Source organism: Necator americanus, chromosome X (assembly GCF_031761385.1).
Source record: "Necator americanus strain Aroian chromosome X, whole genome shotgun sequence".
NCBI classification, from domain to species: domain Eukaryota; kingdom Metazoa; phylum Nematoda; class Chromadorea; order Rhabditida; family Ancylostomatidae; genus Necator; species Necator americanus.
In genome coordinates this window covers 6,148,651-6,166,275 of record NC_087376.1, presented here as the reverse complement: position 1 = coordinate 6,166,275, position 17,625 = coordinate 6,148,651, and the positions used below count along the sequence as shown (strand labels likewise).

At 39.6% G+C, this 17,625-nt stretch overlaps 3 protein-coding genes across 3 annotated transcripts; 2 read left to right on the top strand and 1 right to left on the bottom strand.

Moving 5' to 3' along the window:
• Positions 1 to 2,990: 2,990 nt before the first annotated feature.
• RB195_021613 (uncharacterized protein) lies at positions 2,991 to 5,357 on the top strand (the record flags this gene model as incomplete). The annotated part of the gene is made up of 2 exons (XM_064208452.1): positions 2,991 to 3,155; positions 5,247 to 5,357. The coding sequence occupies 2 exons, from the start codon at positions 2,991 to 2,993 to the stop codon at positions 5,355 to 5,357; spliced, it is 276 nt and encodes a 91-aa protein (XP_064064333.1).
• A 2,585-nt stretch (positions 5,358 to 7,942) lies between these two features.
• On the top strand, positions 7,943 to 11,135 carry RB195_021612 (uncharacterized protein; the record flags this gene model as incomplete). The annotated part of the gene is made up of 13 exons (XM_064208451.1): positions 7,943 to 8,032; positions 8,093 to 8,212; positions 8,284 to 8,390; positions 8,446 to 8,603; positions 8,661 to 8,744; positions 8,894 to 9,099; positions 9,860 to 9,960; positions 10,016 to 10,140; positions 10,255 to 10,370; positions 10,425 to 10,544; positions 10,760 to 10,890; positions 10,957 to 11,069; positions 11,125 to 11,135. 13 exons carry the CDS (start codon positions 7,943 to 7,945, stop codon positions 11,133 to 11,135), a joined length of 1,482 nt encoding a protein of 493 aa, XP_064064332.1.
• A 2,226-nt stretch (positions 11,136 to 13,361) lies between these two features.
• RB195_021611 (uncharacterized protein) lies at positions 13,362 to 15,904 on the bottom strand (the record flags this gene model as incomplete). The annotated part of the gene is made up of 13 exons (XM_064208450.1): positions 13,362 to 13,416; positions 13,472 to 13,606; positions 13,674 to 13,804; positions 14,031 to 14,153; positions 14,216 to 14,325; positions 14,448 to 14,569; positions 14,645 to 14,745; positions 14,800 to 15,002; positions 15,142 to 15,231; positions 15,300 to 15,406; positions 15,463 to 15,560; positions 15,615 to 15,734; positions 15,821 to 15,904. 13 exons carry the CDS (start codon positions 15,902 to 15,904, stop codon positions 13,362 to 13,364), a joined length of 1,479 nt encoding a protein of 492 aa, XP_064064331.1.
• Between the last annotated feature and the right edge of the window lie 1,721 nt (positions 15,905 to 17,625).

Here is a 17,625-nt window from a genome sequence, read left to right as displayed (position 1 = left end):
TGATTTCACTGAAATTAATGTGATTGTGAATGCATAACGAGTAGAAATTTTATACAAGGTGATGTCATTATTTTAATTTATTAAATAAAGGCCTGAACATGGGTGGAAAATAAAGGTTGCAATCTCTTCAGTTTTTCCACACTGCAGTCAGAAGAATCGACTTTGAAGGCGTGAAATAGACTGCAAGAACAAAAGAACAGTTGACGAGCACAAACCATACACCTACATGAAAAAAAATCAAGGGTTCTTCACAAAAACGAATCTAAGACTTGAACAGAGAAACGAAAGACAGATTTCACGAAATTAGATCAAATGGAAAGTTCAATGGAACCACGTTTGGAGTACTGTCTTCTCATTTATTTGCAAAGAAACAATTCCCATACAGTGATGAAACAATTAGTAAGATAAGCTGTTTTTGTAAAGCACAACCTGTGTGTCTAAATTACCAATTATAACTAAACAGTGACAGATTCATTCCGAAAAAAATTCAAACATAGATGCAATGGTGTCTGGTTCCCAACCATTTATAAACCTCGCATTGAATATTCTTTTCATCCTCAACATTTTTCACTTTCTAATTTTGGTAATAGTTCTCCGCCAAACCCTATCTACATACACTCTTCTAAGCTGTGTTTCTCATGGAAAATTCATTCAAGGATAAGAGAAAATCCTAATAGGACAGAGTGGAAGCGATTAGTCCACGACAGATACATTTTAAAATAAAAACTGGTCATTATGCGATGACCTAAACATTCCTGTTTTCAATTCTGAATTTATCCTAGAACTAGAATCCCCTAAATACAGAAATCCTGCACAAAGTAACCACACAGCGTTAGGTTGTTAAGAAAGTTCTTGCTGTTTTTAACCTTCAATTTAAAGAAGCATATTTCAGCTTCACCAAAACTTTATTAATCGAAATGAAAACCATTAGAGTCAATGCATTTTTATTTATTTCATTATAGCAAAATCCTAGGCGCGGCAACGTCGTTAAAGGCCATTTCGCTATCTACTCGGTTCCCGAAGCATTTCTCGCGAGTGAAGTTTCGAGATACTCGAAAAAGTGGTAGTCTGTAGGCGAGAGGTCCGGCAGGTATGGTGAATGGAGGAGAGTCTTGTAGTCCAATCGTTCAACTTCTGTACTGTAGACTGTGAGGCGTGTGGGTGAGCGTTGTCGTCAAGCAGAATTGATCCCTTTCTCGTGACCAATCCCGAGCACATACGATGCAGTTTTCGGTATATTTCGTCGATTTGTTGTCACTAATTCTCCGCTGAAATTGTTTCGCCCGGATTTAGGAATTTATGGTAGATGAGACCTGGTGCAGACCACCAAACAGTCACCATATCCTTTTTTAGTGCAAATTTGGCTTTGGAAAGTGTTGTGGAGCTTCGTTACGGTCCAACCACTGAGTCGAAGGTCACCGATTGACGTTGGGGAGCAACTTCTCGTTGAACATCACAATTTGGTTCAGAAATGGGTCGTTTTTGTTCCGTAGGAGTGGAGACGACATCCCAAAACGATGATTTTTTCTTTTTGATTAATTCATTTCGTGTGGAACCCATTTATCGAGTTTTCTCGACCTCCCAATCTCCTGCAGGTGCTTGGAAATTGTCGTATTTAACAACTAATTCTTGAGCAAGTTCTCGAATAGGCATAGTTTCGACCAAGACTTTCAGTTGGTTGTTGCCAACATCGGATGGCCAACCACTGCGCTAGTCTTTTTCAAGGCTCTCGTCACCACTGCGAAATTTTTTGAACCACCATTGTGCCGCACGCTTTTTAATGGTTCCTGGGCCAAACGCATCATTGTCATGGTGAGCTGTCTCTGCAGCTTTTAGGCCAAGCTTTAACTGAAACAAGAAAATCGTGCGAATGTGCCTCTTTTTCCCTGCTCTTAACTCATTTGAAAGTAGTATATAGAGTCAAAGTACTATAACAAGTTTTTATTTGAAAATACGTCATTTAAAGAAAAAGTAACAAAAAACCGCAAGAACGTTCTTGACAACCTAATAGTTTGAGAGTGCCTCTGTTTACTCAATTCCTGTCTTCAGAATAATTCGTTTTTGTAAGAATAATCATAAAAACTTCACCCCTCAACCTTCTCACTTGCAAAGCTTTCTGCGTAACTGTGTAGTCTTGCTGGTCGCTGACATCGGCAGAATCTAGGATTTACCGGCAGTATATCGTTTAGAAAAATAGGAACAATCACCCTAAAAATATGAGGTCAGAGAGAACTATTTCTTTTTGTTTTAGACTCAAAAACTCAACAACAAAAATTGGGGATTTTTGCAGTATAACCTTAGGAAATTTTAGGGCTACCAATTAGTGGTCAATTACTTCAGTAGCAACAAAAAAGAGCGAACTCGCATGCATTTAATCTTATCTTTAGTCGATTATGTAATCTCCGGCGTTATCCAGGACCTTTCGCCATCTTAAAAGTAGAGCTTTGATACTTTGTTCGTAAATTTCGCTTCTTTTTAAAGAAAATACGATTCTAGGTGACCTCACACTCCATCGATACTTTTGAAGTTTTTATTTCCTAGGCAATTTTCCATCAACCGGAATAAACGAAAAGCACATGGTGCTACGTCTGGAGAGTGTGGGGGATTTGGTAGAACCTCCCAGCTTGGCTGCCTTATTTTTTCCCAGGTTAATCTGGCTGTTTTCGATCTGGTATCATTGTGCCGCAACAGATGTGGAACCCATATACCCTGTAAATCTTCCCAATTTTTTGAAGATGTCTTTGGACTATTGAGCAAGCAGCTTGAAGCAAACATATTTTTCAGTTGGTCTATCATTCGCAATTTACAACGATGTAATAAAACGTTTGGATTTGATTGTCACAAGTGGGGCCACGTGTTTGAATATTGCCATGCAAAGCACGTCTTCATGGATTCATGTCCCGAACTACTTTAAAGCAAATATTTCACACTAATAATAAATGATTACTTATCGGTATCTCTAGCATCGATCCACATCTTCTTATCCGCAGATGTCCGAATCGGGCCTCAAGTTTCTCGAAGAGTCGATGTTCTTTGCCATTCTCGTGCTGACAAGGATGCCAACTACGCCAACTCCTCTGCTGTCGCATATTTCTATGAAGAGTTCTTCTCCAGTTTCATATACGGCGTTCAGCAGTTCTCACCGACTCGTCTCGGTTAGTCCGATGAAGTCTTCCTGACTTTAGTCTTCCTGACTTGCATCATCAGATTTTCAATGGTCTTCAATTCTTCCGATGCGCACGTAAGTGTAGATACATATCGTCCTCCTTATCCTTTTCTGTTTCGGTAGCCTGAAAATATGACTCCTACATGACTCCTGCAAGTCTGTCCGTATTAGGTTGCCGTACAAGGGTTTCCTCCGGAATCAGGAAACTCTTTCTTTTTGCTGTATCGCACATTACATTTAAAACCCATGGGTAGGTTCCAGGCCTCTAGGCCAATGAGCTTCAGGAGAACGTCCTCTCCAGTTTCTTGACACCAGGCTTTTGGCCAAGCTGACGTGCGGGATACAAAAACGTTATGAATCATTACTGGCACAGCACAGCAGAAACAAGAAAAAAAGAAACCTGAATCCACCCAGGAAACCTCAATCCCACTCTCAGGACATGCATAAGATCGCTTTTGGTCGCGATTAGCCCCTAACTGCCACCTGATTACGCGTCGCGGACCCTCGCGACAAACTGGCTGTAATCCTTATAGGGAAGAAGATTCGTGGATTTCAACACTATGTAATTAATTTCAAAAAAATTGAATTCGCCATTGCATTTTGTGTAAATTATGTCATTTTCAAATTGATTCGAGCTCTTTTTTTGTAGACTCCGCGAACTGGTTATTTTCGCACTTAGGTCGGCGCTGGCTCACTGCATCATTGAAAATCACTGTTGGAAAGACAACAATACGTGGAGATATTTATGTTTAGAAGGACTTGTGAATTAGTTTTTTTTACTAGTATTATGCAATAAAAATGAAGATTGAGATTAATCGAATTCAAGTGAAGATGAAGTGTGGAATGTTGTTATTTAAGGTGGCCGCTTCAGATCATTTGACAGACAGTATCATGAGAATCAAACTTTCTTGTTTTTTTTTGTGTTGTGTATGTAACTCTATCAATAACTACCTTTTTTTTTGCTTGACCTTCCAAAATGTTGTTATAACATTTAGAAATTGTTTCTAACTACGAATACGTCACGTGAAAACCAGCTATTTAGGTGTCACTAATAAATCAAACAAGGAGGATGAACATCTATCATGTCAAAAGCTGTTTAATTTTTCTACTTCTCATAGATGTTTAGAATATTCAAGAAATATTAGTGCAAAAGTTGTTCAGAACATGAATTCACGACGTCCACGTAATTCCAGCCCTGGCTGACGAACGAAAATAGCTGGTTCTCGGAGTTTAGCAAAAGATAAAACATCTCGAATCGTTTTAAAAACGACTCCATTTATTCGAAATGCTGTGACGAATTCAATTTTTTGTAATTTAATTAGTATAGTACTGAAATAGCCGAGTGAAAATTTGGCCGAAGGCGCCACCGACAGGATAGCGACTTCAGAACGGATCATTGGTCAGCAACTGGGAAAACAGCCACCTATTCTTTATTTGTTTGCATATCACTGCAGAAACAAATGTTCTTAATATCTCAGCGCCTAGCTCTTCAGTATAATTCTATTTTCACCCAAGTTTGATACTAACGAGAGATGCGGCGCGTGCACAAGGCTGGCGCGCTCCAATCGAAGTCGTTGTAGGAAATAGCGCACCGGAACGCTCGAGGCCGTATCTTCCGTGCCGTTTTTTTTCACGGTAATTAGAAAGAAATGGACGGAATCACCCTTCTCTCCTTAATCTACGACTCCGCATTGGCATAACCCACCTGAAACCCGCACCACCCCAGATCCGTGGGGTGATGCCTTTAACATTATTTTGTGCACTAATATGCCAACTACGAGGAATTCGAATGATCCCCATTGTTATTCCCTTTTAAGTGGCTAAATATTAACTCCTTATTATACGCGCACCCGTTTTTTTATTCTCTTTCCTTTTCATCTCACCTTAGTTCTTAAATATTGCTTCATATAGCTAGTCTTTGTTACTGGCTGAGTTGTTACTGATTTTGAGTTCTTCCCTCCTCCTACTATCAAACTTTTAAATTTAAATGTTTGCAGCCTAAACAATTCATCAACAATGATGGGCTTTAACTCAGCATATTTTGTGGGAATTCCTGAAGCCATCCTTCGTTTTCTTTTAGAGAGCTGACAGGGAGTCGATCACATGGACATCAAAACAGAAGATTACCACACCCTCGAAGTTGCTGTGCGTATCACTTCCAAAACAGCTATGGAGGGTCATTTGCGAATAAAAGGTTCCCCTCCTAAACTTATTTCCCCCTCCTAAACTTATTTACAATTCATGAACAAATGTAATACAGAAAGTGCATTTGGAATAAACTACTCTATCGACTATCCTTTTTTTTTGTTTTGCGATTGTTTTTCCAGCTTCCATATATTTAGTACTTCTGAGAATTCTCTTGGGCAGAAGATCATACTAGGTTTTCAAGCAAAGCAAAGAGATTATTCGAAGAAGGACTACGTGTAGTCGAAAGATCTTGATTCTGATTGTTAAACAACAGATGAATTGTATTTGAAAATATGCCATAACTCAAATTTTCAATTCCTCTCTTTCAACTTCAATTCTTCAACTTCAACTTAAGTGTGACTTCTTAGATAACCTATTTTCCCTAATCGCCCTACCCCCACATCGCTTGCATTGTCCAAGATCGCTTCCATTCTTTTCTCTAATCATAATAAAAGAAGATCCTAAGATTGATCCTGTCACGGCCCTTGAGCCGTATCCAAATGAACTCTCATCAGGTCCATCAGCACCTTCAGCCGAGTTCGTTACTAATATCCCTCGAACACGTTTCGCATCTCTAACGTCCTTTTAGCCAATCTATCGTCGATTACTCTCAGAATCTGAGCGACCCATCTACGCTAAGCCTTCGATACGTATTCGGATTAACACATTTTTCGTCAGTCGAGACTGCGAAGTCTACCTGAATAAAAAACTTTCGAGCGCTCTCTGGGTGATAACAAACTTTTTGAACGTAACAGGACCACGTCTTTGCTGCAGGCCATAGTGTTCGAGGGAGAGGTGAGCACAAAGTGCTCCATTTAGTCCGTTGGTTCCTCGATGGATGCGAAGTTGCCCAAACTCATTCTTCTGTCTAGCTCCTCCTTCAAGTAGTTGACCTTGTTCATAGAGGATCTTATGCATATATATCATGCAGTTTCCAGTATTTAGGAACCTCCAAACTATTCTCTTTTGCCTCCTCCGTAGATGTTCTTCATGAACTGTCCGTTTTTCCTCCGTCCTTCTGCGATTCTGTTCTCTCTTATGTTTAATCCGCTATTTCTCGAGATGAGAAATTAGGCGAAAGCCACCGACCGCCCAATGTGTGTTGAATTCGGATCGAGCATCTTCCTTCTTGAAACAACTGCTTTCCGACTTCTGAAATTTTGCCCAACTATGTCGTTCGGAATTTTAAGGTACATCCAGCACAAGATCCAAATCCACTTTGTATCTTGTGGTCGGTCGTGATCAATGTTTGGATATTCTTCAACTTGGTAGTCTCATTGGAGTTCTCGAGGATATTATTGCCTAGTACAACTTTCTCTTTCGTTTGCAATAATACAAGTTCTTTTTCATGCTGTAGCTGAATCCTGTTTTTGCTGAAAGGAATGATGATCAGAAGCACTCCAGAAAGATCTTAGCTGTGAGACGTGAGGTAGAGATCTCAACACGAATCGTGCTGTTGAGCAATTCCCGAGGATGTTTATTTCTCATCGAAAGAAAATTCTTATTAAAGAGATATGTAGTAGACGAAATTCACCCCAGTGAGACGATGGTACTTCTAGGACTTGAAGTAGACTCCACTTTCAGAAAGTGACTAAGTGGTGAGACGACTGCCGTTCTAGTCCCCTAATCCAAACCTCCTAACTTTTAATTCCTCTTCTCTTGCTTTTCTTCCTAAATTGACGTTGATGTCACCGATAACGAACTTTTCTTCGTGATGCGACATCTCGTTGCTCTTCGCTCCCTTCATTTCCTCTCCTGAAATGAGTCTAACTGCGGTTTACCAGCTGCTGAAATTGGTGATCAGCGGTTGATAATGGTTGAGTGCAAAAGTGAAAAAGGTGCAGACATGGTGAGAAGATATTGTGACAATCAGCGGAATGGACGATCCACAACAAAACAAGAATCCTTTAGAGTTTGTAACGGAATGTTTTCCACAAATGATGGGTGAAATGTCATTGAAATGTCGAATGTTGCTTCTGAAGAGCAATCGATCACACGGAATCTGAAACTCTCTATATTCTAGCGAAGCGATGCGCATGAAAATAGCGTTCTAACGTCTCCACACCGAGTCGTCGCAGTTCAAGATTGAAAACATCCTTCACAACTCGAGATTGGATCGCTTCTCCTATAAGATAACATCGTCAAAGTCAAAAGATATTAGCGCCCAATGTTCAGGCTACTTAGCCAGAATTCGTGCTCTACGTCGAAACTTCAATACACTATTTATTTGCTATTAATTTTTTTTTGTTTTGATAACATTTCCTCCGCTATAACTAAAAACCGTCGACAGCTCATTAGCGAATGCTCTTATCAGCTGTTTCCCTCTTTCACAAACTCCTTAAGCATTCAGAGCCTGCCTTTTCTGCTTCCGAAGCTTTTGAATAGAGATAATTATAGACAACTTGTGTGAGGGATTTATCACAAAGAAAAGGGATGTTATCTGGGACTTGGTGCCAACATGTGTGCAAAATTTAAATATTGTCCATATTAGATTTTATTTCATTTAAAAACTAATAAACGTTCTCTTCTAGCAATCGAATCGTCTGTAAATAAGAATACTGCACAATCTTCATACAGTACACATTTCAGATGAGAGTTTTACTCTTATCCATACTTCTCATCGCATGCACATGCGCCAAGAAGGACAATGTTAATGTTAGCAATGAAACGCTTCTGGAGGTGAAAATGCTATCTGAAAAACATACCATAGCAGAACATTGCAATATAAAAGTGTTTCAGAACCTAAATGTCACGAGAATCCTAGAAATCTACAAACAGTTCAAAGGTATGGCCAAAAAAATCATCACGACAATCGAACCAACCGTCGAGAAAAGAAAGAAATTAATAAAAACCTTCGAAGTGAGAAAGACAGTGCCTCAATCATAATGAGTGATCAAATGACCAACATGTACGTATTCGAGTACTTTCAGAATGTTACCGCCATGCTTTCCAAAAAATCTTCAAATCTAACTCTCGATCAGATAAAGGCGAACATGACTGGCCTATTCCTCTTTCAAGGCGACATCACACTCACCAAGTAAGTGCTAAATCAGAAAACATTCAACTCGAAAACATGGGATTAAATCGCAAAGGTCGCAAGCTGATGACATCCAGAAAGACATTGAAGCCCAGTACAAAAATTTGAAGAAAGGGAAGAGTGGTCGCACGAAACGCTTTGCGTACAAAGGCTCGAAATATCCTGAAAATAGATGGGATGAGGGAGTATATTACTACTTCCATAACAGCACTAGTAAGAACAATAGAGCATAAGAAAGTATTATTATTTTCTTAAGAGTTCGATTTGCAGCAAAACCGCAGCAGGAAGCCTTCAGAAGGGCAGTCAAAGCTTGGAGCAATAACACATGCGTCGACTTCTTCGAGGACGACAAAGGTAAGGATAGCTGTTGAATTTTTGAAACCTTCACGTGCACTGCGTAAACATAAAGAAGGATCTTTCGATTGTGGTGCACCCCAGCCGTGAAAAATGTACTTCCTCCTGGATCACCAATAACAAAATGTCGAATCATCTACCTATTTCAGCAGAGGATCGAGTGGTGGTAGCACGAAGCTACTTTTGCTCCTCATTTGTCGGCAAAATAGGAGGAGAGCAAGCAATCTATCAAGCTCCTTACTGCGATCATTTCCGAGGTGCTGCTCACGCGCTCGGCCACGTTCTGGGGCTCCTTCATCCGATGAGCAGAGAGGACCGTGATGAACACATAACAGTGAAAGGAGAAAACATTTTGGTGCGTAAGAGCAAGTAGATATCTCAATGATACAACACGGCCCATAACTTGCGTCTCAGGTCGAAAACAACACCGAAGATTTAAAGGCATCATCCCACGAATCTGAGGTGTCACGGATTTCAGGTGGAGTATTCGTATACGGGAGTGTAGATTATGGAGAGGATGATTCCGTCCATTTCTTACTAATTGCTGTAAAAAGGGTCCAGAAGATACGGCTTCAGGCGTTCTAGCGCACTATTTTCTACAAGTTCGATTGGAGCACGCCAGCTTTTTGTACGCGCCGCACCTTCCGGACCGTCTTGTACGGCAATTAGGAAGAAATGGACGGAATCACCCCCAACTCAATTATCTACTATCCTTTGTACGAATACTCCACCTGAAATCCGCAGCACCTCAGACTCGTAGGGTGATGCCTTTAAGGTGCTAGTCTAAGTATTTGTTCAAACTTCCACCCAAAATCGCTGGTCTAAAAAAAGTGGTATCCTGGCAATGTACCACAAGACTGAAGTCGCATCAGTATTACAAGTTTGAGGCGAGCTACCCGTCAAAATCCAAATTTGCATTAGTAAGAAATCAATTTCGCTGCTGCCACTAGTCATTTAAACCCCCCTTTTCGATAGCTCTAAAGTCGACTTGGACCTCACGCGAAAATCCTGACAACTTCTGAATGATTAATGCGTTGCAACATGAGGCAAAAGTCAGAGGCTATGCTGTACATATCCTGAATATGGAAATTAGGAGCTATACTAAAAATGTTCAGCCGCCCATACTCTTCCAATTCCTGAAACAAACAAACCAGACGAACAACGACTATGGATTAGGTTACGATCTAGGAAGTATCATGCATAGTAGTCTTCAAAGGTACTTGTGATGTTACGTTGCTATAATACACAGAAAAGTATGGGAGGTTTTGCAGTGGTGCCGTGAACAACACTACAATAACGCTTGAACCCGTGGATAAAAATTTCACGAAGACCGCACCGTCGGAGACGATATCGTTTAATGATCTACGTGCTGTCAATATTCACTACCAATGCGAAGGTTTGTCCCAGAAAAATTTTCATTTTTGAAAAAATTTCCAGGTATGATTCCATTTAAATATTACTAGTCTCGTACCACGTCTAACATTTCAGGAATATTGCATGTTTCTTTCAGAACGATGCAAAAATGTTACTGCACCAAAATGCGAAAACGGAGGATACCAACATCCTCGTGACTGTGGCAAATGTCTCTGTCCTAGCGGTTTTGCAGGAACACTCTGCAATGAAAGAGTACTCCATAAACCCCAAAAGAATAATTATACTTTCGAAATTATTTTTTTCTAGCCTCGTGGATGTGGGAATGAAAGGAATGCGACTGAGGAATGGCAACCGCTAATCGATGAGCTGAAAAATAATAAACCAGACCCCCTGGATGGATACTCACGCTGCAACTACTGGATTCGGGTCGGTTCGCATATAATTTAAAGATTTATTTAGCACACTAATTCTACAACTATTCTCTTGCTGAAATACGATGTTTCAAGCAAAATCTTCTACTTCACAACATTATGAAAGTTCTTGGAAAAAAACCTTAGTATTTTAGTATTTACTTTTCTAATTAACATAAATTATTACATAATAGATACAGACAATTCTAATCCTTCAGCTGACATTTTCAGTCCCCCGAGGAGACGAAAATCGAGATTGAAATTATTAGTTTTGACAACAAATCCAAAACCAAAGCAGTCTTTTGCAATGAAGCTGGAGTGGAAATTAAGACGAACAAGGACCCAGCACTTACTGGATACAGGTAATCCGTCTCCATTACATAGCTGGTATGTAGCAGTGGTTACTGCGCAAATGCATGACCATTAAGGTTCTGCTCCAAAGAGGACGCACGCACCCTCAAATCCTCCTCCAATCTAGTACCTGTTATCACTTATAACAGACTTGCTGATAAAAGTACAGTCGCCTTGAAATATCGTTACGGTTAGTTTAGTCTATCCTTTTTCTCTACAGCTGCGTTAAAAACAAATCTTTTCAGTGAAAGCTTAAAGCTGTAAGAAAGCGTGACGAAATGGAAAAGGCAAAATGAGCTGCTGAGTGAAAGAAGTCATCATTTGTGGTGTATGGGTGAATGAATGATTCTTGGATATCTTGGTCAATACATATTCATATTGATTTCATTTCCGTGACCTTGGCGCATATGCGCTTTTATCTAAGAACAAAATGGTCATCAAATTTCTTCAGTTGGATTATTGCATCCTATATGTTTGAGAGGATTTCAAATGAAGAACAGCTGAAACCATGTAACACACACGGCATCTAAATCTCATCTCATTTTCATTATTTGGTAGCAGTGGAGCTCCGATGCCTTTATGCGGGGATATGCGCGTGCCCAAATGAAAAAATACAAAGCCACTAAACTTATCTAAGAAAAAATTGATCTTGTTCCTGCAGTGGGTCTCCAGGGAAACATACAGACATTGCTAATTTAGCACATTTTTCTTCCGATACCGTCTACGATTAAGAAAAACAATGCGAAGCACTTGGTGTTTTAATCAAACGGCTAACGTAGAATTATGTACAAACATAAAAATTCGTGAACATCATCATTAGATTGGGGAAGGCAAGGGCCCGTCGTTATGTTACATGAACTCATAGCTTCCACTTGAACAGCTTCCTTCATGTGCATATGCAGGTTCTGAGGAGGGGATCTGGCGAATGAATACAGAGATGTACATTGAGATGAAGTGCCAAGCAAATATTTGTCAAAGCCATGAAAGGATTCTCATTTACTTTCGGAGTCTCACTGCTTTTAATTTCTTCTACGGAGGCCCCACCTATTGTCATTCACCATGGAATTGTCCCAGTACTTTCTAATGCATATGAATTTACGACGTCCACGTAGTGCCAGCTCTGGCTGAGGAACGAAATTAGTCGGTTATCGGAGTCTAACATAAAATAAAGGATCTCGAATCGCTTTAAAAACGACTCCATTTATTAGAAATGTTGTGACGAATTCAATTTTTTGTAATTTAATTAGTATGGTATTGAAACAGTCGCATGGAAATCTGGCCGAAGGCGCCGCTTGCAGGATAGCAACTTCACAACGGATCACTGGTCTGCAACTGGGAAGACAGCCACCTATTTTTTTACTTGTTTGCATATAACTACAGAAATAAATGTTCTTAGTAACACTGCGCCTAGCTCTTCAGAATAGTTCTATTTTCACACAATTTTGATACTAAAGGAGTTTAATACTTTGCTCATTATTAACGAGGAATTAAAAATCAGTGAATCTTAAATCTGTTTGTAGGATAAGACATGAAAACTTCCTCCACCTACGTTTTTGCTAATAATCAAGGAGAAGAACAACGTTTGATTAACAAAATGTTATCAAAAGTGCTCGGATGATTCCATGCAGACGGTTCTGCCTAGGGCTCAATGCTAATATGCACCCAGATTTTCGCTCCTTGCTACCTCAGCTAACATTATTTTGTGCACTAATATGTTAACCATGAGGAATTCGAGTGAATACCTCTGTTATTCCTTTTTAAGTGGCTGGGTATTAATTCCATATTATACACACACCCGTTTTTTTTTATTCTCTTTCCTTTTCATCTCATATTAGTTCTTACGTATTGCTTCATATAGCTAGTCTTTGTTGCTGATTAACTGCGCTGTTAGTGATTTCGACTTCTTCCCTTCTCCTTCTATCAAACTTATAAATTTAAAAGTTTGTAGCCCAAACAATTCATCAACAATGATGGGATTTAACTCAGCATATTTTGTGCGAATTCCTGAAGCCATCCTTCGTTTTCTTTTAGAGAGCTGACAGGAAGACGATCACATGGACATCAAAACAGAAGATTACCACACCCTCGAAGTTGCTGTGCGTATCTCTTCCAAAGCAGCTATAGAGGGTCATTTGTGGACAGGGGTTCCCTCTTAAACTAATTTCCATTTCATGAACAAATGTAATACGGAAAGTGCATTTCGAGCAAACTACTCTATCTGTTATCTTTTTTTTTTGTTATGCGATTGTTTCTTCCAACTATATTTAGTACTTCTGAGAATTATCTTGGAAAGAAGATCATTCCACGTTTTCAAGCAAAGATTATTAGATTATTCGAAGAAAGACTACGCATACTTGAAGAGCCTTGATTCTGATTATTTAAGAACAGTTAGGGGAATCGTGTTTAAAAAAATGCCATGATTCAATGTTGAATAAAAATACGTATAGAAGCCAAATGCATGCGAATATATTTATTTATGCAATTAGTGCACGATATCCGCATTTACGTGCGATTCCTTCTCATCCTCTCTCAACACTCTAAATTACGCAATTTTAATGTATGTTCAATAGTCAGAATGAGGAACGCACTCACCGGTACCGATATCTGATGAGGAATTTTGATCCTGTAAAGGAAACTTTCTCCGGCAGAGGATCTCTGTTGAAAGCGATTATAGGAACGAGATTGGAATGCGATGTAATGTTGTATCTATCACCATTCGAACAGAACCTTAACAATATTAATTTGGTGCCAAAACATAAATTAAACATATGTGTGTAAGTTAGAATGGATTTACTTGTAGCCAGTGAGCCTTTGATCCTTGATTGCTTTAACTTCCACCCCTGCTTCATTGCAGTAAAGATCAGTGTCATTGAATGGGCTGTTTTGAGGTTCTATTTCCATCTCAATTCGGGTATCATTCGGTGACTGAAACGGACCTTCCATTTTGTGCATAACTTTGCCGCATAGAAATTCAGGAGATGATAAAGATACAAAAAGAGCGAATACGGTGGAATTCTTGCTACAAAATGGAAGTGTTTGTCGGAATGACAACATAACATTTATAATATGAAAAGCGGTTCACCAGAGCAACGTTGCGGTGAATGAAGACGAGTAAATCACATTTCTAGCGGTTGAGCGGATTCTCACAAACCTTGATCCAATAAGTGCATCGTTTGTATCCGTCCAAATCCGTACGACCTTTTTTAATCTTGAACTTTACAGTAAACGTTGTCTCTTCTACAGTCGCATTCAATACGCTACCGCATGCTGGTGGCTGAAGGATATTACGTTCAGTGTGAGTGGAGTGCGAGTGTGAGTATCACAAATAGGAAATACCTTATGACCACATAAAGGTCCCGCGTATCCGCTAGGGCAAAGGCATATGCTACAGTTACGGGGATGTTGGAACCCTCCATTTTTGCATTTGAGAAAGTTCGGGCATGATTCTGAAAGACTTACGTGATGCTCCTCAGAGGGACTACATTGTGTTGTTGCAGAGTTATACTGTAATTATTTTGTCAAAATCAACTCTCTGACTTTTATCATTCTAGTGAAAAATAACTGATACCTGAGCAGTTGTAGCGCTTGTTGACCAAATACAAATCTGCAAATGATATCGATTCCGAACGAAGATTTTTCCTGTACTTGGGATCAATGGAATCTATAGTACGATTCCTATTAATAGAGCCGCTGAAACCAAATAAATATAAGGATAAAAACAAGTAAGTATAATGATAAAGGCTGCTTAACATCACGTAGCCTCACCTTCTTGCGCCTGCTTGCATGATGCTTCCGAAGTCGTAACCTATACCAGAAACGTTGTTCGTATATTGTGATTGTTTAAAAGCCATGTAGACTTGATTCGGCTGTAAATTTACACTCTGATTAATATCACAATTCCACGTTTTTTCTCTTCAAACCTCAAGATTTTCGGTCACTATTTTCACATAATCGTCACGATCTTCTCTGCTCTCCTGCTGAAAAAGCCCCAAGGTATGACCGAGTTCGTGGGCAGCGCTTCGGAAGGTCTCGCAAAAACCGCTCAGAAATATCACTTGTTTTCCTCCGCGTTTTCCTAGATATGAAGCGCAAAATGGAGCACCCGCAACAACGACTCGATCTCCTGCAACAGAAAGTTTCTAGTATTTCGAAGCTGTCACGCTCTTTTTTTGTGTGAAAATTCTCAGAAACTATAGAGCGCCAATCGACGAAAGATGGATTGTAGAGAATCTAGCAGAAGTGTGCAGCGAAGCAGCGCTTACCACTCTCATTATCGTCTTCAGTGATGTTCACACATGTGTCCCTTTGCCAAGCCTCCGCTGCCCGCTTGAAGGCATCCCTCAGTTTTTTATCTGCAAATAGATTATTGGCGAACAAACAATTTCGTTTTGTTTTTTTTTTGCGAACTCTTCACACTTACTAGCCCTTTTGTGGAAGGAGTACTTTATTCCTTGTGACCACATAGGGGGGAGATAAGGAACTTCTTGCAAGCCTTGTATGTCCTTTTGCAATACGCCACCTTGCTCCCTAAAAAGTTTAGGAAACTTCTCTCAAGAACCCATAATTCTAACTGAAATGCTTACTTATTGAGGATGATATCTCCTTGAAATACGTATCGAAATATGTCACTTTTATTCTTTACTATATCTTGTAATAATCCGCTCAGTGGTTGATTCAGTATCTGAAAAGCGACGAATGCAAGCATGATAGCACTTATTCGTAGCGTGTTTGCTACCTTATGTTCTTTTTTCAGACGATCTTTTTCTTCAACGCTTATATTAAGTGATTCAATTACTTGTTCTCCCATTTTTCTTAGCTCCGTGTGAATATTTCCGAGAGCTGTGAAGTTAACTTCCTGGAATAAGAACAATTATGTTACTTTAAATTATCTTGTGCTTTGAAAACGCACAGCCATAACTAATATTGTTTAATTTGCCTTACATAAATAAGGCCGAGGGCTTGGAACTCATCTCCACCTGCGCGTGCACATGCGACTAAAAGTAGGAACTGGAGCAGAACCCACATTCTGAATTCAGGTGATAAACTATGAAAGAAATCGTCGTTCGGTTATTTTTCTGATACACAGGACAAAAAGTTAGGTACAGTCGCGTTAAGAAAGCACCTGGAACTTGATGTGATTGCGTTGCGGTTGCGCACGAAGTGGCGTAAAGGCATCTTTGCTCATCTTATTTAATGCTATCATTTGCAAGTAAAGCGATCCGAATGGTTTTATTCGAGATTCCAGCTAATTATATACAATGTAAGTCGTATACGCGATGAAGTTGTCTTTTACACTCTATTCGTGTCAGTACGATGTTTCCTAATATTCTTCTGTGATTAATTATGCACTTTTTTTACTATATTTCGACCGGAAGCGATGCCAGCGAACAACTATCCTGGATCTGTACAAATGCAACACAGTTTTTCAGAATGACAATTATATTGTCTGAAGGCAGGACAGTGCGTCTATTCATTTTGAATCGTCAGCAAAAAAACAGCGTGTCCTACTTATCCTTGAATGAATTTCTATGGAGAAACACAGCTAAGAAAAGGGTATGTAGATGCTATACTAAAGAAGAGGTTATGTATATAAGGTTCCACTTTCGGTGGAGAGCTATTGCTGAAACTAGAAAGTGAAAATTATTCAGGATGAAAAGAATACTCGATGCGAGGTTTATAAAGGGTTTGAAACCAAACACCACTCAATCAATGTTTGAAGATTATTTTTTTGGGATGAAACTTTCATTGTTCAGTTGTAGTTGTTAATTTAGACACACAGGTTGTACTGTACAAAGACAGCTTATCTTACTAATTGTTTCACCACTGCATGATAACTCTTTCAATGATCATGCAGTTATGAAATTAGTAGATCGTTTATGTGGAATCCTTTATTTATTTTGTGATTCTCTATGGTTTGTGATCTTCTCAGCAATTGTTCATTTGTTCTTGCAGTCTACTTCACCTGCTCCAAAGTCTCACTTTCTAACTATAGTGTGGAGTAGAAAAACTACAGAGATTGTAAGCTTTATTTTCCACTCGTGTGCAGGTATGTACGTAACAAATAAAAATATTAACGACACTTTTAGAAGACTTCTACACGTTACACACTTTTTCGTTCAAAGGGTTACGCAAGGGTTACCTAGTGGCTTCAATTCTCCTCAGGGAGACGAAGAACATCACACAATTCGTTAGAGGACTTTCAGACGGAATTCCGAGTAAGTGGTATTCCTGAAGGGGGTTTAATATCGCACGCTATCGCTGTCGCTCACGACCATAGTCCGGCTGTTCCTGTCGAAATGCATCGCATACTCGACCCCACTAATTTTACTGCCTTCCACTCAAGTTGCAGCGCCTCTGATCATTAATTCGCTTCGGGAAGAGCTTAAAATGCCCTCTTTCTCACTGCGCTGAATCCGAAAACTTCTAGCATCAGCCATTCGGAGGAGCATTCAAAGACGCTAAGCAGAATTTCATTTTTCTTGCCAGACACTTTGGTTTCTGAGGAATACGTCAGAAGCAGTAGCAGAAAAAACGTCGGTATTAAAGAAGGACGTGAACTAAAATTTCACAGGAATCAGCTGAATTACGTAACTGGAGACATGAAGTTACCGTGCAGGAGTTCTCATAAAAATGGATAAAGCCGAAATTCTCCTGAGAGTACTTAATTTTACTTGTGAAGACGTAGGCATTAAAAGTCGGGGAAATTGCTGCTTTTCCTAGCCATGTGGATATGAGAATGAAAGGAA